A 26,677-nucleotide genomic window follows, 5' to 3' on the forward strand; every position below is an offset into this window, starting at 1 on the left:
GTAAGCACGAGCCCGTGCAGTGCTCTAGCACACACACACGCGAGGGGGGAGGGGGGGGGGTCCCATGTCTTTGATATACATACATATAGGGTGCTTAAACTACCGATATTTATTATCGATCACGTCACGTAGAAGAAAGCAGACGCTTGCCCCCCCCCCCCCCCGGTCGGGCCGATGAACCCCCCCCCCCCGAAAAAAAATTTCTGGCTACGCCCCTGGCGGAAAGCATGCCAAAAGTGGGAAGGGGCACAGTATGTAGCATTCCTTAATTATACATACATGCACCCACCGTCTCCTATCACAGTACAAGCATCAGTACGCCTAATAAGAGTACTGGCAGGCCTTCAAAGTTATTTTGGACCTACCTGTGGCGATTGGAGCCCTTGTGGGAATCAAAAGGCATGCATTCATTTTTCGGACTTCACACTAGTTTTTGCTACACAACATGGAGTTGGTGAGGCTAAAGAGTGTCGGACTATCAAGTACGGAACCTGGCTCTGCCAGCAAAACCCACCTGGCGTCCGTTCTGCTCGACGACCGACACCGGCACATACTGCTGCAGCTGAAGCGCAGCAGCTGCGGGCGCCTGCTGTGCTGCGGCAGCGGCTGCAGCGGCCGCGACGACGACATGCTTGGCTGGAGATCCCACACTGTATGCCCCGCCGGGCGGGCAGAGGATTGAAGACACGCACAGGCTGCCGGGAGCGGCGGCTGCAGCCGCAGCCCGGCCCTGGGCCGCGTAGAGGGTGGCGCTCGGCGAGGGGCCACGGGCGAAGTGGGCCGCAGCAGCGGATGTCGTGCCAGGCCGGCGGCAGGCCTCCATGGTCTGGACCGAAGCCCGCACGTTGGCGCAGTGCGCATAGTCCACCAGGTGGCTCAGGCTGACAAAGCTGTGGTTGAGGGCCTCGCCTGGGGCAACGCGGCGCTCCTGGTCCAGAGTCAACATGCGCTTGAGCAGGTCGACGAACTCGCGCCGGTCGGCCTTCTCGGCAAGCAGCTCGCCCCCTTCGAGGTCAGTGGGCACGTTCACCTGTGGACGTCACATCTTAAGGGTTAGCGCAAGTTGACAACAGCATAACTGGCAAATAGAGAGGCAACTACAGATAATGAGATCTTTGAAAAACAATGGTACTGCAAAATCTCGTTAACTTCAGGAACAAGATTTTAAGCCACTACTGAGCACAGCTTTGTTACAGAAGGGAGCGACACTCAATCTCATGCTTAGCACGCAATGCTGCAGGACTTCTGCAAGTCTAGAAATTTATCCCTCTGCATTTTTCATGATGAATTGCTTTAGATAAGCAATGCCTTGTGTGCAATAACATCATAAACAGCCCACGCTCATTAGAACTAATGTACACATGTGAGCAAAAGTACGAGGTCTGTTAGAAAAGTATCGGACCTTTGGCCAAAGAAAAAAAACTGGCATAACTGGAGCGTTGGAAACTTAATCACCCTCAAAGTAGTCTCCTTGGGACTCCACACACTTCTCCCAGCGGTGCTATCATTGTTGGAAGCATTCCGAGAAGGCCCCCTCTTTCGGAATGGAGTTTGGCTCAGCTGTCGTTGCAGCCATAATGTCCTCTCTTGTCTGAAATCGTGCTCCTTTTAATGGCCTCTTGATTTTGGGAAACAGCCGGAAGACGCAGGGGGCCATATCAGGAGAGTAAGGAGCCTGTTGAATTACAGGAGTCTGGTCTCTCGCCAAAAAAGTCTGAATCAAGTGCGACGAATGTGCAGGAGCATTGTCACCATGGATGCGCCAATTTACTGTTGACCACAACTGTGGTGCATACTCGAGGTGTACCACACCGCAGGAGTCAAAGAAAGTAGTCGGCATCACTTTGACGTTGCTGCGCACTTAGCGGGCTTTCTTTGGTCTTGGTGACGTGAAATGCTCCCACTGTGATGACTGGGATTTGTTTTCCGGGTCGTACCCGTACACCCAAAACTCGTCACCAGTGATTATGGTGTTCACGAAGTCGGGGTCACTGTTTGTGGAATCCAGCATGTCCTGTGAGATTTCAACACAAAGTTGCTTTTGCTCTGCCGTGAGCAGCTTCAGGCACGAATTTCGCCGCAACTCTCTTCATGGCCATATCTTCGGTCATAATGGCATGTGCAGAAAAAGTGCTGGTGCCCACCTCTTACGCAATTTTTCGGATAGTCACACGACGGTCCCGCATCACCAGAGCGTTCACTTCGGCAATGACCTGGTCATTTCGGCATGTTGATGGCCGACCGGAGCGTGGCTTGCTCTCCACTGATGTGCGGCCGTCCTTAAACCGGTTGTACCACTCCTTAATCTTTGTGCTGCTCATAGCATCATCACCGAAAGCCGTCTGAATCTTCCGAATGGTTTCAACTTGGCTGTCGCTCAGTTAGTGGCAAAATTTGATGCAGTAGTGCTGTTCCAGTCGCTCCGTCATTTTCCTTGCATTAAAAAAACCGACGAGAGCACTGCACACTACCTCACTCAAACGCTGCATCCCAGCGACTGACGCTATCGGCAGGCGGGAAGAAATTCGCGCATGCACACGAAGGTTCAAGGTCGGCTGATGCAAGTGCGCTTGTTTCATATCCATCAGGTGTTCGCAAAAAAAATAAGGTCGGATACGTTTTTAACAGACCTCGTACACAGACCACAGGGTCGCCGAAAAATCTAAATTTCTTCGTAATTAACATGCATAGACTGAAATTGGCAAGTACACTGGAAAGTTCACAATGACAAGTCTGGATTGCAGTCCTCAATTTCAAGTTGCATTCGCAGGCAATCGAAAAAATCGGCTTTATCCCGCAATCCCTGGTCCGTATACTTTTGCGCGTGGGTGTACATACTACAGACTTTCTGAATAATAGAAAATTTTAAACAACATTAACAGACCCTGTCACAACCTAATACCAGCTTGAATGGGCACAACTCACACCAAAATTATACAAATGTTGCGCTGTGGATGGGAGCAGCCAAAACATTTGACATACAAATGCCTAAATCTACACATTTCATGGTGAATAGGCTTAGACCTGCAGCATCTTCCATCTAATAAAATAATTCATATACACTAGCTGACCAACAATTTTTTTTTTGCAGTAAAACTTTAAATTAATAGAAAGTAATAAGTACAAACGTTATTACATTTTTTTTGCGAGCAGCCCGAGAAGCTCATTAACATACTTTTGTCTCAGCCCTGTGCTATAGCCCAATATTTGCTCAGATTTTTCGTTTATCATGTCTTTCGTGCTCAACAACCCAAAGTTTCAATCCACATTGTCATGATTATCAAGTTCACACGACCGTGTGAACTAAGCTTGGTCTGTCCACAAACACTAAAGAAAAGTTTACGATGATGGGCAAGGTTCTTTCACTGCCTCTATCAGGCACACAAGCTACCTTGCTGCTGGTAGCTGCCCACAGACTGGTGTATCATTTTTAATAAGCCACTGCCGCTGAGATCCGAGTGCACAAATTCATTATCTTAGACATGGTGTCCCGAAAGTGCCGACGGTGACATAAGGTTAACAGCTGATCTGTCCGTCGTCCATGAATAATCTGGCTCAAGTAACTCGAATGTTACTTCAAGAAACTGTCAACATCTACAGCACCTAGGTTTATTTCAATGAAAATAAGTTACGAAACAGCACTCGGAAAGCCAAGTCGCCCACCACAAGACATGCAACTGTAGATGTATAGTTTACAGAAGTTATATTTGCAATGACATATCCAACAAACCTTTATATTGTAGCATTACAATATTCAGTTGCTGTTAAAGCACTGGCCCTACGGACGCTACAACTGTGCTGCAACGAAGCACAGTCCATGGCCGTTACAACAGATCCGCATGCAACACACTTTTGGATATAGCAGACTTTCTTCTTAGTTTGGTCTGCCTACATATCAATGCAACCAATTCAGCTTTTAACATGCCTGGTTATAATCGACTACAACAGACAATTTTGGGAGCAAATTTTGTTGAGATGGTGCAGATACAAGGTACTTTGCTGCGGCTATGTGTACATGCAGCAGTGCGTTGCACGCAACTATTTCCATCCGATTGCAAAATTTGCAAAAAAATCGCTTTTTTTTCTTAAGGAATGAATGCACTGGTGGCAAACTACCCGCAGCGACGTGCCAAACAAGACTTCGTCGCATGTGATTGCTGGCTCCTGATAAAACCACGAGGTGTTTAAAAATGGCCGACAAGTTGCACGGTACTGCATGAAGCAAAAGCCCTTTTTGTTTTTGGGTGGGCGTCCTGACGCATAGGGATGGAGTCAGGGCAGAGTGACATAGGTCGCCCTGGCAAGAGGAATGCTACCAGCACTTTGGTGTGCGACGCTTTGCCCGTCTGAAAACAGCCAGTGTCTTGGCTTGACTGTTTATGTCAGCTGCCGAGGCGCAAAAAGCGGTTTGCAACAAACGAAATTTAGCATGTTTTGCACTAATGGGCTTTCGCTGGAACTTTTCAAAAATTCATATCTCGAAATTCGTATCAGGCGCGATTGTACCGCCGAGGTTCTACTGTATCTATCAGACCTGGTCACCTTTCTGACAATAATTAGGAGATTCTATTCCATCCATTTTATCTTTGACTATGATACTTCATATTTAGGAAACGTCGGCCACTTTAGTCTGCGTACTGCCACCAAGCTGCAGCAGGGTTAACTGCTGTTGAAAAGACATTTTCCATTGGCCACTGTGCTGTACTAATAGAGGTACCGCAGCACACGTCCCATCAGGAGTGCCCAGTGCTTACCTGCGCCATGTCGTCGAGGCAGTTGAAGATGTACTTGCGTGCCTCCTTAGAGCGCACACCCGTCTCGGCTTCGTGCTCTTCCGGGCTCTTGAGCCGCCAGAACGGGTAGTTGGAGTCGGTTTCCCGGTGAAAGAAGCGCGTGGTCTTGGCCGCCGCATTCAGCAGGTGTTCCGCAGGGAGCCCCTGAGTCTGGCTGATGTAGCGGATTTGGTCGTACTCAGACGATCCCGGGTAGAGCGGCCAGCCGAGGAACAGCTCAGCCACGACACAGCCCAGCGACCACATGTCGATGGCCTCGCAGAAGGGCAGGCCCAGGATGATCTCGGGTGCCCGGTAGTAGCGCGACTGGAGGTATGTCGAGCAGACCGCCTTTGAGACGTGCGAGGCGGAGCCGAAGTCGATGACCTTGACCCGAAAGGGCTGCCGCACGGGGTCCACCAGCATGATGTTCTCGGGCTTCAGGTCGGCGTGGATGAGACCCAGCTGCTTGAGCTTGAGCAGCGCCGTCAGCACCTGCTGCAGTACGGGCCGGATGCACTTCAGGGGCAGAGGCGAGAACTTGTTCTGCTTGAGGAAGTCGTAGAGATTCTGCTCAAGCATCTCGAAGACCAGGCAGGTGTGCGACTTGTGCGAGAAGCACTCAAACGCACGCACGAAGTTGAAGTCGTCGGCAGGCTCCTGAGTTCCAAAAAGAAAGAGTTACGATTTTACAGTGGCTTAGGAGCACACTTGCCTCACTAAGACAAGCATCAGTGACGTAACTCTAAGAATTGTATAAGTTTCAATTTTCTCTCAGGCAAACTGTCCCAGGGCACAACAGACACTGCATAGAAGCAAGCCCTTCAAACAAGGTTAATTTTTTGCATGTTGCAGTTTTAAAGAGGAAATAGAAGAAAAATATTTCTTAGCAATGGCAATAAAGGATGGACACGACATTTTCAGTCAGCCACAAAGTAAGCTTAGGTGTTACAAGCTAGAACAGTGGAGCATAAACCCATACTTGCTCATAAATGCTAACTATTAGGCGCGAAGCAAGAAGGTGGGAAATGCAGGTTGACATTGTATACGAGGTTTGTTAGAAAAGCTTCTAACCTTTTTTTTTTTGCGAACGCCTGATGGATATGAAACAAGTGCGCTTACATCAGCAGACATTGAAACTTCGTGCTCATGCGCAATTTTTTTCTCGTCAGCCGATAGCATTAGTCGCTGGGACACAGCATTCGAGTGAGGTGGAGTGCAGTGCTCTCGTCGGTTTTTTATTGCAAGAAAAATGGCGGAGCAACTGGAGCAGCGCTACTGCATCAAATTTTGCCAGAAACTGGGCAACAGCCACGTGGAAACCATTCAGAAGATTCGGACGGCTTTCGGTGACGATGCTATGAGCAGCACACAGATTAAGGAGTGGTACAACCGGTTTAAGGACGGCCGCACATCAGTGGAGAACGGGCCACGCTCCGGTCGGCCATCAGCATGCTGAAATGACCAGGTCATTGCTGAAGTGAACGCTGTGGTGATGCGGGACGGTCGTGTGACTATCCGAGAAATTGCGGAAGTGGGCATCAGCACTTTTTCTGCACATTCCATTATGACCGAAGATTGCACATGAAGAGAGTTGCAGCGAAATTCGTGCTGAAACTGCTCACGGTGGAGCAAAATCAACTTCATGTTGAAGTCTCAAAGGATATGCTGGATTCCACAAACAGTGACCCCGACTTCATGAACACCATAATCACTGGTGACGAGTCTTGGGTGTACGGGTACGACCCGGAAACCAAATCCCAGTCGTCACAGTGGAAGCATTCCACGTCACGAAGACCTAAGAAGGCCCGCCAAGTGCGTAGCAACGTCAAAGTGATGCTGACTGCTTTCTTTGATTCCCGCGGTGTGGTACACCACAAGTACGCACCACGGAGTCAATCAATCACCAAAGAGTACTACAGGGATGTCTTCCGTCACGTGATGCTCTACGGTGCAAGAGACCGGAATTGTGGCCAACAGGATATTGGCCCATCCATCACGACAATGCTCCTGCCACATTCCTCGCACTTGATTCAGACTTTTTTGGCGAAAAACCAGACTTCTGTAGTTCAACAGGCTCCTTACTCTCCTGATTTGGCCCCCTGCGACTTCTGGCTGTTTCCCAAAATCAAGAGGCCATTGAAAGGAGCGTGATTTCAGACAAGAGAGGACATTATGGCTGCAATGACAGCTGAGCTAAACTCCATTCCAAAAGAGGGCCTTCTCGGAATACTTCCAACATTGGTAGCACCCCTGGAAGAAGTGTGTGGAGTCTCAAGGAGACTACTTGGAGGGTGATTAGGTTTCCAACGCTCCCGTTATGCCAGTTTTTTTTCTTTGGCCAAAGGTCGGATACTTTTCTAACAGACCTCGTATATTGCCTCTTGCCAATGGCAGAAATGTAGCCTAATGCCCTGCACTTTATCGTGAATTCCAACAGAAGCAAATTCAGAGCACTATCATAGCAACTTGCAACTCTGGAACTACTGCACCACTCACATTATCAGCCGCCATCGGCACTTTCCATCCTATCTCTAGCCACAGGGTGCCTATGACATAGGTACTTTCAAATTCCCCGATTTGTCCAGGTTATTACGGACTGTTTTTATGAAAATTCCCTGGCAGTCTACAACACTGGAGGTTCGGACGCAAGAAAGAAAACAGTGATTTTCAGCCCGCCAAGTTACTATGCCAGCCCATAATTTTAAACAATTACTGCCAATAAGCGGCAAATATTGGTGGTACGAGCTACCAGATTTAAATTTATCATATTCTAATCACCCGGCCAGGCTCAGACTCCCAAAACTAGCAAAAGACACCATCGTTTGCAGGTTCAGTTTACAACCTGGCTTCTATCTGGTGCACCACTACCATCGCTACAATCACTGCAGCTACTCATTCAAGGCAACCAGAGTGAAAATTGTTTTCCTGGAATTTTGCAGAAGTGACACCAATTCCTTGAGCCTTCCAAGTGTTCCCTGATGGCAGACTGAGCCACTGCTCCGCACCAGAAAGGGGTAGTCGGCCACTGGACACGTGCGAAGGAAGCAGACTCACCTGAGCGAGGCGGTGCAGGATGCTGACTTCGATCTGCCCCTGCCGAGCATAGGACGGGTGGTTTTTGAGGATCTTGATGGCCACGATCTCATTGGTGCCTTTCTTCCAGCACTTGACCACCTGGCCAAAGGTTCCCCGGCCCAGGAACTCCAGCACCTCGTACTGGTTCTGTTGCGAGTACAGCACCTCATGCTGCACCAGCTGGTAGTCACCCTCAGAGGTGCTCGCCTGCACAGATGCCACATGTTTAAAGATAACGTCCACACACACCACACCAGAAATGCAGTTCATCAGAAGGCCGCCAAACAATTTGCTTGCGTGTGTCGTCACGAATCCAGCATAATAAACGACCCCTTTGAAACTACTGAGCTCACTCAATTCTACTGCGCTTGTTTTTTGAACTTACGTTGAATTCAGTACGAAACCAAAGCTGCAACTATGACAACCTTTACTATTGCTGTGCGAATACCGAATAGTAGATTTCGAATTGAATATCAACATTTCTCACAAATTTTAATGCTTACAAAAATATGGTTCTGCACATGCTTGGGAGCCTCTTAGCATTGCATCAGTGACTCGGGTACATAGAAATCAAGACAGCACTTGCAGTGCCAAAGTCCACTATTGCGCTAACCGGGGCTGCCTGTCCGCGGCACGCTCGGTATGCCTTTTATGCCAAAAACGGAGGGAAATGCTCGCTTGGGCGGCATCGAACATGAGGGGCATGGGTCTCTACATCGAAGATATATCCAACATTCGAAAAATGAAATAGTAGATAATCGATTAGTGGTTCAAGTTATTAGAACGTTGACTTGATTCAATTCGGTGGTATTCCCACACCTATAATTACTGCCATTAAAACACATGCAAGTTCCAGCTGAAGGAGCTGCAACATTGTCCGCGAAGCACTTAAGAAATGCCGTATCTTAAATGCCATTTCCGTGTGGAAACGGTGTGAACGAGCCTCCCTCGCTCCCGCCGAATGACCTCCAGTGATACCTCACCTTAGAAGTGTTGGGAGCCACGGTGGCGGCCTTGTTGTGCTGGCGGCTGGAGCTTCCCCCGCCAGCCCACGCAGAGGAGGAAGAGGGTTGGCGTCTGGCTGCTGCTGGGGCCGGCCCAGGAGCATGATCCGGTGGCGCCCGACGCTTGAGCCCCGCCCGCTTCAGCTCACCCCCGCCACCCAGGGCATCCCACTGCTGGGACGGATGCTGCTGCTGGAGCGAGGACGACGAGATGTCGCTCACCTGGTTCTGCTCCAAATCGGACAGCCGCTGGGCACTGCAGACACAGGTGTTAACATCTCCCACTATGCGAACACTAGAAGAAATAAAAACCTCAAGCATAGTCTGCTCTATGGATGGCTAGGACAAAAGACATACCGTATTTTCGCGCATATAACCTGCCCTTGCATATAACCCGCGCCCCTAACTTTCAACTCCATGAAAAAGAAAAAAATAACCTCGCGCATAACCCGCACGCTTATCCGAAAAAATGAGGACTAGGAAGTTACAACTATGCGCAGCCATCATTTCGTTTTCAAAATAAATTTATTTCAAAACGACCGCCGCAACGTTGTCAGCGCTGTTGTCCGATTCAATGCTTGCAATCCGAGGCTTCGTCGCCGCTCTCGAAGACGTAATCGTCTTCGGAACCATCTCGCAGCCGCTCTGTTGCCGCTTCAGCAGCAGCTATGATATGAATTCAGTTTCTCTTTCATACTGAAACACTGCCGCCGAGACGCATTCATGATGCCTAAGGCTGGCCAACTGTGCAAGCTGGGCGTACAAGAAACAGCACCTGACTCGTGCGAAAAGCACAGAACACCCATACCGAAAAGCATTTTTCTTCCTCCATGCGGAAAAGCATCTAACCAGACTATGAATGTGGATCAGGCAATAACCTGCGTTGGCCTCTTATTGGCTTAACACACGTCGATGTCGATAGGCATGCAGACAATGCGGACTCTGCACGGCAGGCCGCGCGTTGCCGTGAAGCTGACCCCCTCCCTTCGCGAATATTAGCGATAACCCTCACCCCCACTTTTTAAGCACTTTTCTTCAATTTTTGGTGCGGGTTATCTGCGAGAAAATATGGTACGTTCTCCTGGTTTTCAAAGAGCAGGCATCGAAGTTGATGGAGCAGTAATGCCACACGGCGCGAGAATGAATGTCACAGACGATATCGGGACCGTAATTTAACGCTGCAGATGTGCCAGCAAGCAACCATTTGCCGACGTTAGGCAAAAGGCTTGCAAAGTACTTACAATAGACCAGTGAGATGGTCACACAATCGTGCATTTTCCCAAGAATTCCGAGAAATGTGGGTAAAAACTGCTACTTGCACGGGACTCCTTTCTTTGGCCACACAGTCTTATCCATCTACTATTGTCAGCACGGTGTCAAATGCCTTCCGTTTCAAGAACAACATGTGGTGTATTTTGAGAGGAAACTTCAGTTGGGTATCATGTACAGACTACTAAACACTTTTTTTTTGTTCTTTTTTTTTTGCACAGACGTGAACTTAAGAAAATTGCAAAATGAAGCACCAAGCACTGTACCTGTCAGAAATGGGACATTCTGAGGGCTTTTTGGTGCCCTGTGCAGCTATCCAAAGTGTCAGCTACTAATTTTAAACTGGTCCCAATGAATGCTTATTTATTTAGTGCTTTCTTGCAAATACCAAGAAATTGTGGCACACTGGCATGGTTGCAGGGTTGCCAGCTATGTAACAAAAGCAAAGTCAGTGAGACAGAAAATTATTGTGTCATACTCTTCTAACACTGCTCGTGCTTGTTAACAAGTCCATACTGCAGAAAATAAAATACAAAGATACCTGACTTAATGCTATCTATTACGCGCTCATTGTGAAAACGAAGAAGGCACCTAATTCTAAGAGAACAGGCAATATCATTTTGCAAAAGTGAGCAGTTGCAATTCACGAACACTTCCTGCATCTTTTCAATTAATTCATAAAATTTCAGTTGAAATACTTAATTCCAAGGTGGCTGCTGGTTTTTTAATATCTAGATGGGACAAATAAATAAAGTAGTGAAAGCATTGAACATTTGTATTCTAATTAATGTGCATAGCCACTGCAATAAAACAACTTGCATTAAAAAAAAGAAGATTTGTAGTTATTAAAGATTACTAAAAACAAACTTGAATAAGTAGCACAGACACTTTAGGCTGAACTCAACACACATCGTGAGACATTCTTAGCGGTACGAGTGGATGCAATCCATAACATTACCTGTTCCATCCTGGCTTTCTACGGACTGCATGAGCTACCTACTATAAAAAAAAAAAATGTCACCTAAATCCTACAAAGCGCCTACAATTACACTCATGACATCGCTTATTAATAAATGAGCACCTCGAAATAATGCTTGCTCTCCCTCTTAATACATTATAAATTTTTTAAATGTTAAGTTGTTGCTAAGTGACCTTGCCATGTAAATTTCCACGCACTGCAGAAGCTACAGCAGCCACTGAAGGTGCACTACAAACTGCAACACTCGCATAGGATGGCACATTCAGTGTGCTACTGCTGTGCCTGAACATTGCAGGCGCCCTAAGCACATGCAGTATCCCCAACTACAATACAGCACTGGCAATGCTCTATGTAGGCAGTGTGTGTCAACCGCGTGTCCAGTGTGCAGTTGGGTCGACTACGCCCACAGTCAAGTGAACCGGTGAGGTCCGTGTGGCAAACCGCACGACTCCAATTTCTGAGGATCCTCCATGCTTTTATTAAAACATCTACACCGCAATCTGCACAATGGGCCGTATTCATGAGCAGACGTCGCGTCTGCTCATGTAGAATGTCGGCAACGGCAACCTGGGACTGAAAATGTGACCGAACTGGTTCCGAATGGTTACTCCAATAAGTTACAATTCAGGTTCAGTCCCAAGATGGCAGAAAAAAATATTGGTTCGAAAACTGCAGTTCAGCTTGTTTTCGGTTAGACAACAAATTGGCAGCTTTTTTTTTTTCTTTTTTTTCTTTTTTTCTTGACAACGAGGAAAGTAACAGTACCAAGTGTTATACAGAATGACTCGGGGCCATAAAATGTGATCTTGTGGCAACATTTGTGCAAGAACAGAGCAGCAATAAGTGAAAAATCTTTCCTTTGCAATTTTAACAGAAAAAAGCATAGACAGATTTGAGCACGAGGCATCATTTCTGATACTGGAGTGTGCACAAACATGAAGGAACGCGTGAATGGCCAAGGGCAGTACACTAGATGGACAAGAGAAAGCCACTTACCAGCTAGTGTCCTCCAGCCGCCTCTTCTTGAAGCTGTGGTCCGGATAGACTTCCGAGGGACGGTCCAGCATCCCACTCGAGCCCTGCGGGAAACGGTACAGACACGCGCTCGCTCAGTTACCAGAAACTTGCCATGAGAATGGTTTTCATGCTTTAGATACACACTGCTTGACCGTTACAGACCTGCGAACTTAAAAGTTTGAACAGCCAAAACCGAAAAGGTACCAAAAATTTGACGAAAGATATGAAGAAGCGTATTACTACTCAGCATGCCCGGCTGTTCATATAATAATTTCCAGATTTTGTTCTGTACAATGATGCAAGAAACCGGATTCCTTCTATAGTCCCAGCATTAAATAGTTGAAATATACTTAGAATAATTCAAAATATCGAAACAAGACATTCAAACAAAATCCACCACATCTCCACCTAACAAAATAATTTAAAAAACCTCGCTTTCCTAACGTTCACTTTGGCTGCTACGTCACAAAGTAATATCTCCGCATAATTAGTGAGAACGGGAGGGAGGGCACAGCCAAGTACATGGAGCACGAGTCAGCGCTGCTCCAAAAGTTTGCGTCGCCAATTTGGGCTTCCATTGGGGACGGTACATCAACTGCAGAATGTTTCCGGAGCTTAAAAAAATAAAAATGTTAAACTGAGAACTTGCTTTTACTCTCGCAACATATAAAGCTCAAGTTATGCTAGAAGGTTACCATTTATTAGCCCGATTATTTTTCTTTGGCCGCAAGGCGGTACTGCGCATTCACACATTTACCTGCACTTTGTGAACGAGTTCCGACCAGTTGATGCCGAATTGGCCCCATCTGCACGACCGCTGCACCTCGTGAACTAGTGCAGCAAGCGGACCTGACGTCTACTCATCCATCATGTCATCACATAAGAATGTTTACTTGGGCCTGCAAACGCCAGCCTGCTAGTTCATTTTATGGAATAACCACCATATCGGATGAAAGCGCTATTTGGCTAGTACTTGGGGTCAGCGCAGTCGGAAAATGGCAATCATAGAATTTCTTACAATAATTACTAGAGGGAACTGTGGTTCCTTCAGCCGCCAGGGAAATGATGTCTCATCTTTTGTGCTTGTGGGTTCAGACGTTCTTGTGGCTTTGTTCAGTACGCTTCATTCGCCGTCCATGTGCTAAATTTCACAGCAATATATACTTTCGAACACCGAGTTGCCCAATTACTTCAAACACTGCCGGTTCAGAAAAACCGGAGAGCACAAAGGACCTTCTGCGTCCTAAGGCGACCAAGAATGCCCACAATGTGGTCGCAGAAGTTGCGGTGGAACGCATCTTCATATAGAAAAACATGTCCCACAACAACCACCAAGCTTGGGCGCGCGATGACAAGACAAGGGGAGCGGCGGCCATTATGAGTCGACGCTAACTTCATCGTGTACTACGAGTGCTACAGACATTGATGCCAAAGTGAACAGCAAAGCAAACGACCTCGTTGCCCACTCCACTCCAAGCAGACGACGACGTTCAGTTTTCTAATGATTGACACGAGTGCCAAGTGTGCGCATTTTGTGGTCCTGCCCCGCCGCAATGGCAGCAGCTGATGCAAGCGCGTCACTAACAAATCACGAGAGGGCAACCAAACGTTCAGAAAAGCGTGTCACTTTCTTGATCGCAGCCCAGGTTCCTGGCCTGGACAATACATTTTTCAATATTTAAGGAGGTTGGGGGGTTGACAGCAAGCACACGCAGCCACATTTATCCAAGAGACATCATGGAGGCAAGAGCGGATGACAAACACATCAGCTCAGCCTGGAAGCCGGGAACGTCCTCTGGGACACGTCTTCAGATAGAAGCTTGGCTGCAGATAGCACTACATGATAATTTCAAGGACTGCTATGAACCCCAATTGTAAGCAGCCATGTCAAAAAGCAATATTAGGAATGGCACTCCAGCCATAAGGCATGTGGGCATCAGCCAAGGAACAGCTACAAGCACAGATCACGCATATGTAGCCTAGCACATGATTCAAGGGGATTCTCGTGGCCGCCATGCCGGCTGCTTGAAAGCCATAAGGGTGTGCTTTGAAAAGACCATCCAAGCAATCTGCAAGTGAGAGAGACGGGCTTTCGCCAGGCCCAGGAGTTGCCACATTGCCCTTAAAAAGGTGCCTCTCTTTTTCATCGAACCTGCTGCGGCTCTGTTGGCCTTTCCACCTCACACACCAAGACTAGGAGCCTTGCTTCCTGAATGCTACTCTCTCCACAAGGCTTGAAACTTGCTGTTTCAAGCCAATGACTTTCTTCGTGTAAAGGCGAAAACCTGTTCAAAAGCTTCGCTGTAGGCGACAAACAAGGCCTTCAAATGAAAAACAGCCCGTCACTTCAACCTCGCATTTATTCTCTAACTTGTGCACATGCTCCCTGGCACGCACGTTCTATTCCTATTATTTCCTCTCTCCTTTGCATGCCACTCCGTGTAGCAGATGACCCTGCTTGAAACAGTGCATTTCAACACTTCCCTTGAAAGCTGGAATGGCAAAAGTGAACTGGAGTAAGCTGAGTCCTCGATTATTTCGGACCATCCGACTGGCCTTACCTAGTGTCAAGTTACCCTGTGTGGGGACTTGGTGAAACTTTATGCTTTAAAGAAAGAAATCCTGTGCATGTTTCTAAGGTGCTCCAAAACTTCTGTAAATGTGAAAAAATTGACGCGTTTCTTTGCTCCCCAATAACCTCCTACTCACCCTGACCACCAAGTCTCTCTTGACATAAAGAGACGGTAAACGGCATGAGTTTGCTAGCCCTTTGCGTGACGACCCAAAAGCGTAATCTAGCAATTGTTTTGAGACACTATGATGGTGTGACGCTTGAGACTGATGCCCGACCTATGAGATCTTAACAATTGTTGTCGGTGCTTGAACAGACTAACTATAGCATCACACACATCCAGGTGGTGAGTGTTACACAACGAATTCCAACAAGACACGATGAAATATCGAGAGAAATGCCAACACGTGGCTTCCCAATGCATCCCCTACGGCCAAGCTTGCCGGAAGTTGACTGCGACGATGGCATACACATGCCTATAGTGCAGTGGCAAGCGAAAGTAAACCTATCAAAAGAAACTCGAGCATACAAAAACATGGTGCAGTTGCCCTTTTTGTGTCAGAGCTACAAATGATAAGATGATGGCACAGAATGCATAGTGGTCCATCACAGAGCAATAATGGCCATCTTCAGGGCACGGGCAGTGTTTCCAGGGAGCGCGACTGCTAACCGTGACGAATGCAAATGCTGCTAGCAGATCACAAGCGCTTTTAGGCCATGAATTCTTTTTTTGTTTAACAGCCTTTGTGAGAATGCGCTCAATGGATTTTGTTGATGACATGTACATGAGTTAATACCCTCATTGATAAATCATGTTCCATATTTCAAAGCCACACTGTTGCTACGAAGTACACCGCAGTGGAGCACACTCAATCAATTTTGACCACTTACAGTAAAGTTTTTTTTTTTTTTTCATTTTTGTTAACAGCCTTCACAAAAGTTAGCCAAACTGATTTTACTGACTGATACGTGTGTTATAAAGCACCCTTGTTTCTAGTAATAAGTTATGTTATACAGCTCAAAGCCACAGTGTTCTTATGAGCTACAACTGTAGCAGGCCTGATGAACTCTGACCCCTTCGGATTAACGTTTACCTAAATTTAAAGTTTTGGGCATACACTAGCTGTAAACTTGATACTTTTCCATTCAGCAATTTTCAACAATGTTTTAATAAAAATGATAGAGTAAAAATACCTCATAGAATGAAACTATATCTCACTCAAAAGGGAAACTTTAAAGTAGAACACTCCATAGGTGCAATTATTGAAGATTGTCGTGTCATGTCACTGCGACTCTGGTTATGGAACGTGATGCGGACTAGGTGTGCAAGCCAAAAGTGCGCCAGTGTCAAACGAACCGAAGATGTTGAAAACGAAAGTTGGTCCTCAATTCAAGCATTTTATTCCGTGAATACAGTACACACACTACTCCCATAAACATGCAGCTGCAGCACACGGTAATGAAATCTCAGCTATTTGCTCCACAGCCTAACACCTCACATGCCCCAGTAATTACGTCATTCGACACAGTTCGGTAGACGATGGGAGCCAACTGGAAGGCCACAGACTAGACGCTAGAGTTCTCGCCATTGGAATGAGAGTACGGCCCCAGTGTACACTTCATTTCATACTTGAATAGGCAATGCTGCTGAAGCTACGCAACTCCTGCTGTCACAAAAATCTCACTCTGCAGGTTTCACAGTGCAGTTGTTTTTCAGCAGCAACAGTTTCCACAAAGTAACTATTATATATATTACAACTCGTGGATGCAAGGTTATTTCAAATATTGTATTATTTGTACACATTTGTATTTTCAATGTGCAACAAGACCTGCCCTTGCCAAGAGCACGAGCAGTGTGCTGTGGCTGTTTATTGCACAGAAGTGTCCCTCCGCTCATTCAATGGTAATAGGTTCAGATATGCGACACCCTCCACATAATAATTACACCATATCTTGCAACATAAAAGTACAATACAGTGCAAAATCAAATTACATGACGCATACCTATGCCTTTCTTTCATAGGTGACCCACAATTTTTCAGACGTGAATGCAACCAGCAAGCGGAGTCTCTCGAGATTTGGTAGCACTGCCTGCTATGTATGAAACAAACTATAGGCATCCTTCTTTGCAAGTGCGCATGTAGCTCAACATTCCTGGCTAGAGCGGCCACGGCGGAAGGTCCGTTAGAAGCCACCACCAAGCCTGTTGTTTGCACACCCACCTGCCTGTCAGCTAGCGGGCACGCTCACGAATCGATATGAAATACCTCTCCATTGTGCCATTGTACAGCAGCACTTAACCCTGGATTTGGTAGCTTCAAAAGACGCGGGCATTTTCATTTTGTTTATGTATCCCCAATTCCTTAAATGTGCATGCACATGTGGCCGTAGCAGTAGTCTTTTTTTTTAAAGTTGTGCAATTTTCAAAGATTTTTTAAAAAATTGATGCCTAAACAAAAAATGTACTTTCTACAGCAGGTAGATTTGAACTGCTTTTTCTAAATATTAAACAAACCTCATCAAATTCCTTGCAGTAAAATGCTGAGCTTTCTCGTAACATCCCAAAGTAGCGCTGTGGGCACAAATGACACTGGAGGCTGCCCATTAATTTTTACCCTCTGGAAAGCATCGTACATGAGCATTTTTGCATAATGCCTAGATGTGGTATCTGCAGCCAGAGATGAAGCATCCACCGCATATGCACATCTCAAAAGAACATTAAACAGAATGCCAAACTTGACAATGTTTAAGTGTAATGATTAAAATATTGTACTTCACCTCGGCAGGAGTGCCAATATATGTTAATAAAAAGAGTAAACTTTGTGAAACTGAGCCTGCCAGTAGTCACGACCCGCCAACAGGAACACACCGGTGGAGCATGCCTACAAGTGCAACCATTTTGTCAATGACTGGGACAATCCATCACCAAAGAAAGAAATCTTCCCTAATACAGTTGATACTGATGAGCCAACACGAATTGTGATCAATAAAACTATTAAGCTTATACTCACGATGAGCTTATGTCTACTCCCTTGTGGACCTGTAGGGGTTCCGAAACATCAACTACCCTTTGGTTCGATTAATGACCAAAAGCCTATTCATTTCCAAGAGGGAGATTCATGCAATTGTATTTGTAGGGTGGCTTACTGTTTAAGCCAGACCCGATACCATGCCCGGTTCAGAGTTGTACTACAAATCAACTCAAAAGTGATCAAGATAATGAAATATGAACAAATACTTTCTAAAACCAGGAAGTGAGAAAAACTATATAGTGAGACAGGTCTATTCGTCCCAACAAAAGTGAGAGGAGTAGGGTCGTGGTCTATGTGCGATTCCCTATCACAATGCTGTAATATTAGCATCGAAATTTCCACATGCCTGATAGAGCATGTGCAGAGCAGACTGAGGGAATGAAGAAGCCCAAATAGTGATAGTTTCTCGTGGGGATACATACATCGTGCACACTCAAACAGAAACGCGAATTTGCCTCGATGTTTGCATAATTGTGCCATCTATTCATACATTCGCCATAATTCATTCATACATTCATGAGCATCATAATCAGCCTATTTTTTGTCTACTGGCAGGATGAAGGCCTCTCCCAGCGAGTTTCCACATTTAATCACCGCACCCAATTTTCTGCTGTCCTCGACTGCACTTCCTTTCCTTTGGCAACCATTTTATGGTCTATAGCCCTACGCATTGCATGCCCAGTCCCATTTTCTCAGTTCCAATTCAAATGTGATCCTACAGCTTATTAGTGAACCTTTGTCATCTCAAGCAAGTAAAGAAAAATGTTCCAGTGCCTTTTTGCAGTACCACAGAAATGCATGCTTCTAGCTACTACTTGAGAATTCAGTAAAGGCCAGCTGCAGCTAATTTTCTATTGCGTTGAAAGGCCTCGTTTCAGAATGAATATAAAGCAGCCCCCTACTTGCAAATTTCAACGCTTGAAATACCAGTGCATGTTTAGGGGAAAGCCAGCAAAAACTGGCATCTTTAATACTGCAATCAAATTTTAAAAATTTTAAACGCTGCAATATCCCCTTGCCAGAACTAGTGCATGACCCAGAATGTCGAGAACCAGTGTGATACCTTGACACGATCTCCGTGATTAGGCGGTGCCTGTGGCTGCCGACAGTGCGCTGAAAAATCTTGCAGGCGACATGCTTGGAGTCAATTTCATATCTGCAAACTAAGTTGCACGTGTTATCTGCTTTAAGTGCTATTTAAAGGCTGCTAAAAAGAAAACTCGACAATTTCCTGCCCTGCAAATTTACCATGATTGCTCCAGTAGTATCATTTATACCTAATGTAAAATTGATTTAGCCAAAGTGAAATTTCGTTGATTGATTAGCCAAAGCGAGTTGGCCTTTGAAGCAAGGAGAAGCATAAAGCCAGTGTGAACACAGCGAGACCCATTGTTCCAACGGATAATTTTTCACTTAGGCCGCATGGTCAGGTCATCGCTTCACGCTTGCATCTAAAACGACCACCGATTCCATATCCTTTGTGGAATTAAGTCAAGCTGCACGCCGACAATATGCTTCTGCTAAATCTCTCCTTTCCAAGAGGCCAGTCCCGATAGCATTGAGCTGATCTCAACACGAGAGTCCGCGCTTTCGCAGCGAGGTGACCGCAAAACCTAGTGAGCAGAACGTCCGCGTACGCAATCGACAAAAACAACGGCAACAACCAGAAAATGGGCGAGCACATGGCGCGCATTTCCAGGCGCACAATCGCGGTAGTGCAAAGCATTTTGCCGACTGTAACGACGTGGTTCTTGGAGAGCGCCAGAGGGACGCATCTAAATAAGGTTTCTCGCGGTCGCCGGCAGGCAACTTTTGGTACAATGCAGTAGATGATGTGCGCTCGTGGAGGGCGATAACTGCTCCGAAAGCTTGTGGGACAAGCTGGCACCTATGGCTTCGGCAACCGGCCGGTTGGACCGATGGCGGGGGTTGGGACGCAATGTGCAAAGGCGTCCCAGATGGGCCCTCGGCCGGTTGGCCAAAGGCAACTTGGGAAGAAGCGAACGAAATCGTTTCGTACGGAAGAAATGAAAGGTCCGTTTACCGTCTGTCCTAGACGCGCCCATGCTACGACGGTCGACGGCAGCTGCGGCAGGGCAATCGGCTTCCACCGAACGCAATCCGGAACCGGGCCGTCCTCCGAACGGTGACCGAGCTAGGGCCGAAAACGCGGCTACCCACTCGTCTGCCTGACGTCAAGACCCCGAGCTGGGCCGGGGAAGAACCGAGGCGACACGTTTCGGCAGCCGAGCTCGCGCACGCACGCTCCACTGGTGCGCTTCCGAAAAAAGCCCCACACCACCAGCGACACCGCGGCGGCACAATTCGCAAAAGAACACACTTTTTCGTCTTTTGTTCGCGTCTGTTTTTCCCCTACGCTGGCGGCGACACGGGTACCTCGTGTCGTCGTGGTGGTGCCTGCCTGGCGCGTCTTCTGCAGTGTGATGCAACGCAGAAGCGGGACTCTGTGCCCCTCCTCTTTTTTTTATTTTCTATTTTCTTGTCGCAAACGTCAAGAAACTCGGAGCGCCGGCGTCGTTTCGGAAGCGGGAACATGGTTGGTTTCGCTGCTGCGGTCGTCAGTGCGGGCTCCGGCAAAAGACGCTGCCCTCCCAGCTCGACCGCTTCTGCGCAGTTAATTTCTAGCGACCCGACACGCAATACGAGGGCACATTATTCGCGAACAAAACGCAAAATAAAAAAAAAAGGGGGGGGGGGGTGGCACGCCTTGTAGTGAGCTTCCCTGATGACCAGACCCTCACCTGACGTACGCCTGCGTGCCCTCATCGCGTCTTTTGATGCGGGTCGCAACGCAGAACGAACCGGCGCAAAGTGTCACACAGTATAGGAGGTGACTGACCACAGCGTCGCCCCAACCTGCGACGCATAACCTCCGTCGGACAGGGAAGGCTAGGCGTAAAAGCAATGTCACAACTTCCTTTTTTTTTTTCTTCCTTTTTTTCGGCCGAATAGTTAACGAAACTATGAAAGTGCATTTACGAAATAAAACGTCGCCGAAGAAAATTTGCGCGAGAGGGTGGAGAAGAAGGTGGCAGACCTTGCGCCGGGCGGCTATCGAGGCAGCGACCAAACCAAACAGCACTGGCGAGCACGCACACCACACACAGCTTTTGAGCAAAGGAAAACAACAGAGCCAAGAGGCGCGTGACGGCACAGCGGGCCCCGCCGGAAGTGACGACAGGGAAGGCGCCACACGTGCGCACGAACGACAAAACAAAACACGAAACTGAAATGTGCTGTTTGTCCGTACACGATCAAATAGTCGCTCGCGACGGAAGTACCACACCCGCTGCACCCAACTGGTGGAGGCCGCGCTGCAAACGCTTTGAGGAACTTGGGAACGGGAGCTTGTAGCGAAAAAACAGAGAAAGCCCGTGTGGCAAGTCGGAAATGACGCAAACAAACCTTCACGGAACGGCGAAGAGGAACATGAAATGCAAGACCGAAACGCAACAGAATGCACGCAAATAGCAGCACACTTTTTTTTTTTCTTCGCCCGTCGCACGCACAGCAGTGACGTCCGTCCTCGGGATTATGCCGACCAACTTTTTTCCTGCAAATGACCGGCTGCGGTACAAATATATCGGCATTTCCGGCAATCAACGGAGGTCACTTGCGGCGGCTTGTGAAGTTGCAGCGAAGCTGTAGCATATCCTTGATTTCTTTTTCTTTAAGTGCGGTGTGGGGGAGGACATTATTGTTTCTCTTAAAAAAAAAAAAGAAAAACAGCAACGCAATACATCGATCTCGTCAAAAGACAAGTACCTACGAATTACGTCACATTTCGCGGAAAGGCGCCGCCGATCGAAAAAGCGCCGTTAAATTGATTAGCCGACACGCATTTATCATCGCTGAACACACCAACCAGCCCACGGATCAGAAAAAAAAAAAAAAAACACACACACACACACACACACACACGATCTCTGTCGGACAGCTACAGACAGAGCTCGCACGAAACTTCGTCGTAAGGTCCGGCGGACAGCCATGCCATGAAAGTGGCGCAGTCGGAAAGCGACGTCGAATAGCCATCGGGGGTTGGGCTGGCCATAAAAGCCAATCGGCGGCCCACAACGTCCAATATGTCACTCCTGGCAATTCGACATTCACGGTTAAAATGCGCGGCGATGACGCGGATTTCGCGAGAAACGAACCGCGGTAAGCAGGTCAGAGTCCCAGCGCTAAAAGAAACCGATCGGTGCGCGATGAGCCGTCGCACGTAGACACACACTCACGATGGAAAGACCCAGCGAGGACGAGTCCGTCAAGGCTCGCACGGTTGCGGGGCCGCTCGTTAGCGGCGCGTCGAAACAAAAGGACCTTCCGCTGCAAAACGGGTGTCCCTCATAGCTGCGGGCCGTGCCGATGGCAAAACGCGACGCTCAATTAATGGCCCCAGCTGACGGCGGCCGATGGCGCAGGGACGACCACTGCACGGATATCTTTCACGCACAACGCGCAATTCGCGACACTCGGGAGAAGCACATCACTCGTCCCAATCGACGACACGCGACGTCGACGCGGTTCTCGAAACGCGGAATAAAGAGAAGGCGAGCTCGCGGAAGAGCGACAGTACAAAGAACGGCGGCTCTCCTGCGCACTGCGATTGTGGGGCGGCGATCGCGCTTACCTCAGTTTGTCGACGCTACGCTCATCCAACAGTTTTCGGGCGACAGTCATTCCGACGGGCCGGACGGATCGGGCATAACTTTTTCAAGCCGTTTACGCAGTCGTCGTCGTAGGCAATGGTCACAAACACACAACACAGCCAGCGCTGCCAGACGGCAGCCGGAACTCGTCGGGGCGTGCGAGCAAGGGGGTCGGCTCTCAAAACAGCGGGGCCCAGACAGGCGCTGGGCTAACAACGACGGCGCACAATCGAGACAACGACAGGCCGCTTTGCGGTGGTTTCATCATCCCGGGAGGACTGCGGCTATCGCGAGGCAGCCCAGACCTCCGTGCTGGAGTCGCCGCGCAGACTCTGGCTGCTGCTAGCACTCGGAGCTCAACGCCAACATGTCCTCCGCTTCGCCCCGTTTCCTTCTCAGGCCTTCGGGCCGCGCAGGGGACGGAGAGACCGGCTAGGGATGTCGGAAACGAGCAGCTAACGCAGACTCGGATTGGCTCCGTTTGACCTCAAAAATACTAAAACAAAAACAAACTTGGCATGGCTCGGCTCGGTTATCCTCTGTTCTGTATAAAAATTGTGATGCACAAAACATGGCAGCCGTGACGTTAATCTAAGGCTTTTTATAGGTTGAAGCATGGTCTTTGAGATTCGCATTTGTTGCTCTGAGGAAGACGTCGTTGGAAGTTTTGTAGATTAATCGCCAACCTTCGCAGTCAATTTATAGTTACTGAACTTAAAATTTTTTGAGCTGTGGCGAGTGTTCTTTGCTTTCAAGGTGAAGCGCCGTTTTGCGAATGCGAATTATTTCGAGCGTCCTTGAGTTTACATCTGTTGGTGGCGCATTGGTGCCCAACGACTAGACGCGAGTTTGGCTCCAGAAATCGCTTCCGCCGCATTCAACCAACAAAAGCATAACCTTTAAGATCCGTACGGTAAGCCCAGAGGACGCCAACGAATGCGTGGATTCAACGCCGATACAAATACACCACCTATGGCGGGAGCGCACGAATGTCGGCGAACCTACCGCTGCGACCAAATAGCGTGAATGGCCCTGGCGTGAATACCTTCGAGCTGGCATTTGTGGTTCGTTCAGTACGTGACGCTCCGTGCACCGACCTCGCGAGTGTGTGACCGTCTCGCAGCGCTCCGCCAGCATGGATGACGACGTCGCGCCGCTGCACTGTCGCAGCGCTTTGTATCTCGACCTGACGCTGGAAGAAGTGAACCGACGCTTCGAGAAGCTGCTCTCTGCCGAGGGCGTGGAGGAACACCTCGCGCAAGAAATCGTGTCCCGCTTCAGGTCCCGGTTCCGCGACCTCGTCTACGGCAACGTGGTCGTCGACGAACAGGGCCCGACGGGCAGCCTCACCCTCGAGGAACTGTTAGAACAGAAACTCCGCGAAGTTGCCCACCTGCGCTCCACGGTACCGGCTGAGGTGCGGCGAAAACACGAACGGGCCTTGGCGATGGTCTACGGCAGACCTCCCGACGGCGGAAAACCCGACACCAAGGGCTAGACTCCGTTCCTTGCGGAGTTGCGCGCTTTGGGAGCAGCCGATTGTACTGCGGTGAAGCACGGGCGTCCGTAGTGCGCGCGTTTTTGCATGCAACTCGCATCGGCAGTGCCATGACGCTACGTTCGCCTCGGCCGTGCTAGTGAGTGGTGACATTTGCAGTGAAAGTAACTTACCTGTTGCGGAGGGGTGCGCTCCGAGGGCCTGTCTCCGCCTCGCCGCCGCCTCGAACTCGACCTGTGCGACAGAGGCGAGAACCGGTGTCAACAGAAGCTGGCTTCGAGCTTGTATAATATTTAGCCTTCATTTTACACTCTTTTTAAAGGGGGCAAGAATACTTTTCTTTTGTCCTAGTTGATGGTGACATCATTGAACTGTAATTGTATACGGTTTTCATTTTTCGACTATTCCTCCGCTATGCTGCAGGATGTGGAACATATGTGGCACATTGGGGCATGACCCACTGGACGTTGACTGCTGTTAAATATAAGGATTATTATAACTGATTAGATTCATCGGCTAGCACAAATGCTCAATTTTGCATTCGAACAATACAGAGGTACACAGGAAGCTGGATCAACAGTGGTCAAACAAGTGATGTTTTCACAACAGGGCTTGTACTTCATCAGGGCAAGAAAACTGCTTTCTGTATAGCTCTTCCCCATCCCCAACGGGGGCCAAAAAAAAGGTGGGGTCTATTGCTGCCTACTACAGGGAAATTTCCTTAGATCTACAGACTTCGAGCCTTGTCTAGGGAAATTTGTCAAAGTCTAAATTTTGTGCTATGACATTGGTGTGGGGAAACTGCTGACGGGGGGGGGGGGGGGGGGGGGGGCGGGGTGACTGAATGTTTTAATTTATGACACCGCAAATTACCTTCGCTTTAGCATGCACACTACGAAATGTGATTGTACACCAGTGCAGTGAATGTATCTCGCCAAGTAAACGGCAAATGCCCTGTGCCCTTTTATGAAGTACTGCAAGCCTGTGGATGTCTGTGCACTCCGAATGCAGTATTTATCTGCAACCGGTGACCTACAACCAGCACATATACCTATTGCCAAGCACGATAATTGTCGCTAAGCAAGCAGGCTATGCATTTGTACACCGCCCATAGGCAGAGCAACCTTGGATGGAGTCCCAGTGGTTGTGTATTTGGGCGAGTTTTGCTTTGGAGGAAAGATACAAGTAGGCCATGTATCTTCATGCTTTGCTGCAAATGGCTCGTAAGTTTGGTGCAACATCAGTAAATGCAATTAAAACGAAACTCATTCACATCTTTTACATTGCTGCCGTGAATGTGGTCCACTGTTTTGACACTGTTACATTCTCTTAGAGAGGTCTGGCACTCATCTTCCTTTTTGAATAAGGTTCCGTGTAATCTGAGCACTTCTGGTATAGGTGCAAAACAAGTTTGGACAGCGACATAGTATGTACGTGCTGACGCCTTCTTTTGTGAATATGGCTTCAAGCAGGAGGCTGTGTGTTTAGCATAACAACTTGCACTGCAATGCGGCTTGCAAGGCTAGGACAACGAAGGTCTATGGTGACTCCTGTACACTAGGCCCATCAAAGTGACAAAAACATTGAATGTGGATGTATTGTTCCGCAGTAATGATGACGACCAAAAGGATTGCAAGGCCAGGAAGAAGACCCATAACCTGTGCACATAAAAAGGCCTGGCCCTAGAAAGTGACATCACTATGCATGTGGGCGCGCAGACCTACTGACTACACAAAGATGTAGGTGACTGATAACAATCCCTTTGCACAGCTCTTAGTTCTGGTCTTACCATCACCATGGCTGCTAATTTACCTGAAAATCAATGTTACAGAGTTGCTACAAAGTTCACGGAGAGGATTATGAGCAGCGCTCAAATGTTTTTTAGGAAGACCAGTCACGTGCTCTCATCACCACTCTTAATACATGTGTACTAAAAGCTCACTCACTTTTAATTAGAGGAGGCTCTTGCTAAAATAAACTGGTTATGTGTGAGTAACTTATCAACCAACTAGAGAGTGATGATGGAGCAGCCAATAACTTCAAGCGGGAAATTCCTCACGTAATAGCTGCGCTGGAAGCGGCAATAAGAGAAATAGTAGTACTCTATATGCTTTCTGTTCATCTTTTTCATTGTAATCATCATTATCATAGATCACATATTTCTCTCGCTCTGTTTGGGAGCTGTTGAATAAAAGCATTGACTCGGCACCCGTCTTGCAAGTGGTGAAGGTGCTTCTTTGCGCTCCTAAATTTTGCTTTGCACAAGCAAGCCGACCCATTCTGCTGCACACTCATTAACCATCTGAGTGGTGGCACACAGTCCCCAAACAGACGCTTGCAATGACAATTGGACAACTTACTCCACAGCAGCGTACTCCACCATTACATTTACCACCACACCGACTGCAAATGGGCTCCTGCTCTGCCTCATTTTCTCTGTTTTGAGTACTAGCTGCCTTTCATGACAATGCAACTTGCAGTTATCTCTGAATGGTTCCACGGGATGTATGAGCATATTAAGACCCATTTCTTGTGGCCTGGCTTTTCCACAACAGTCGCCAAATCTGTTGCATCGTGCACCTTGCGTCAACACTCAACTTCTGTTTCCGCCAGCCCACTCCAGCCTCTTTCTTATCTATTCACACCGTTCGAATTTCTTGGCATTTTTCTATATGGACCGCTTCCTTGACTTTGGCAGGCAACCATCAGATTGTGACTCTAGCTTCTGTGTGTTTAGAAGAGCAAGTGTTACTGTCTCCTTTACAAAAACGATGGTCTATTGTCCA

General features: G+C 47.9%; 2 protein-coding genes across 7 annotated transcripts in view; one reads left to right on the forward strand and one right to left on the reverse strand.

Moving 5' to 3' along the window:
• Positions 1-22,827, reverse strand: part of LOC119449096 (homeodomain-interacting protein kinase 2-like) — a 77,106-nt gene extending 54,279 nt beyond the window's left edge. For 3 of the 6 annotated variants that reach the window (XM_049666266.1, XM_049666265.1, XM_037712285.2), the window contains exons 1-6: positions 22,375-22,826; positions 12,099-12,181; positions 8,834-9,110; positions 7,830-8,057; positions 4,755-5,432; positions 515-1,030 (exon numbers count right to left, since the gene is read on the reverse strand). In XM_049666266.1, coding sequence (XP_049522223.1) covers positions 515-1,030; positions 4,755-5,432; positions 7,830-8,057; positions 8,834-9,110; positions 12,099-12,169 — 1,770 coding nt within the window. In that variant the 5' untranslated portion in view covers positions 12,170-12,181; positions 22,375-22,826. Of the gene's footprint in view, positions 1-514; positions 1,031-4,754; positions 5,433-7,829; positions 8,058-8,833; positions 9,111-12,098; positions 12,182-19,767; positions 19,991-20,781; positions 20,921-22,374 lie in introns of those variants that run through there. The other 3 variants (XM_049666267.1, XM_049666263.1, XM_049666264.1) reach the window with 3 other exon arrangements.
• Positions 22,828-23,331: 504 nt separating this feature from the next.
• On the forward strand, positions 23,332-26,092 carry LOC119450829 (uncharacterized). Its single transcript, XM_037714322.2, has one exon. It carries the CDS (start codon positions 23,529-23,531, stop codon positions 23,889-23,891), a length of 363 nt encoding a protein of 120 aa, XP_037570250.1. The 5' UTR covers positions 23,332-23,528; the 3' UTR covers positions 23,892-26,092.
• Positions 26,093-26,677: the final 585 nt, after the last annotated feature.

Source organism: Dermacentor silvarum, chromosome 4 (genome assembly GCF_013339745.2).
Source record: "Dermacentor silvarum isolate Dsil-2018 chromosome 4, BIME_Dsil_1.4, whole genome shotgun sequence".
Taxonomy (NCBI): domain Eukaryota; kingdom Metazoa; phylum Arthropoda; class Arachnida; order Ixodida; family Ixodidae; genus Dermacentor; species Dermacentor silvarum.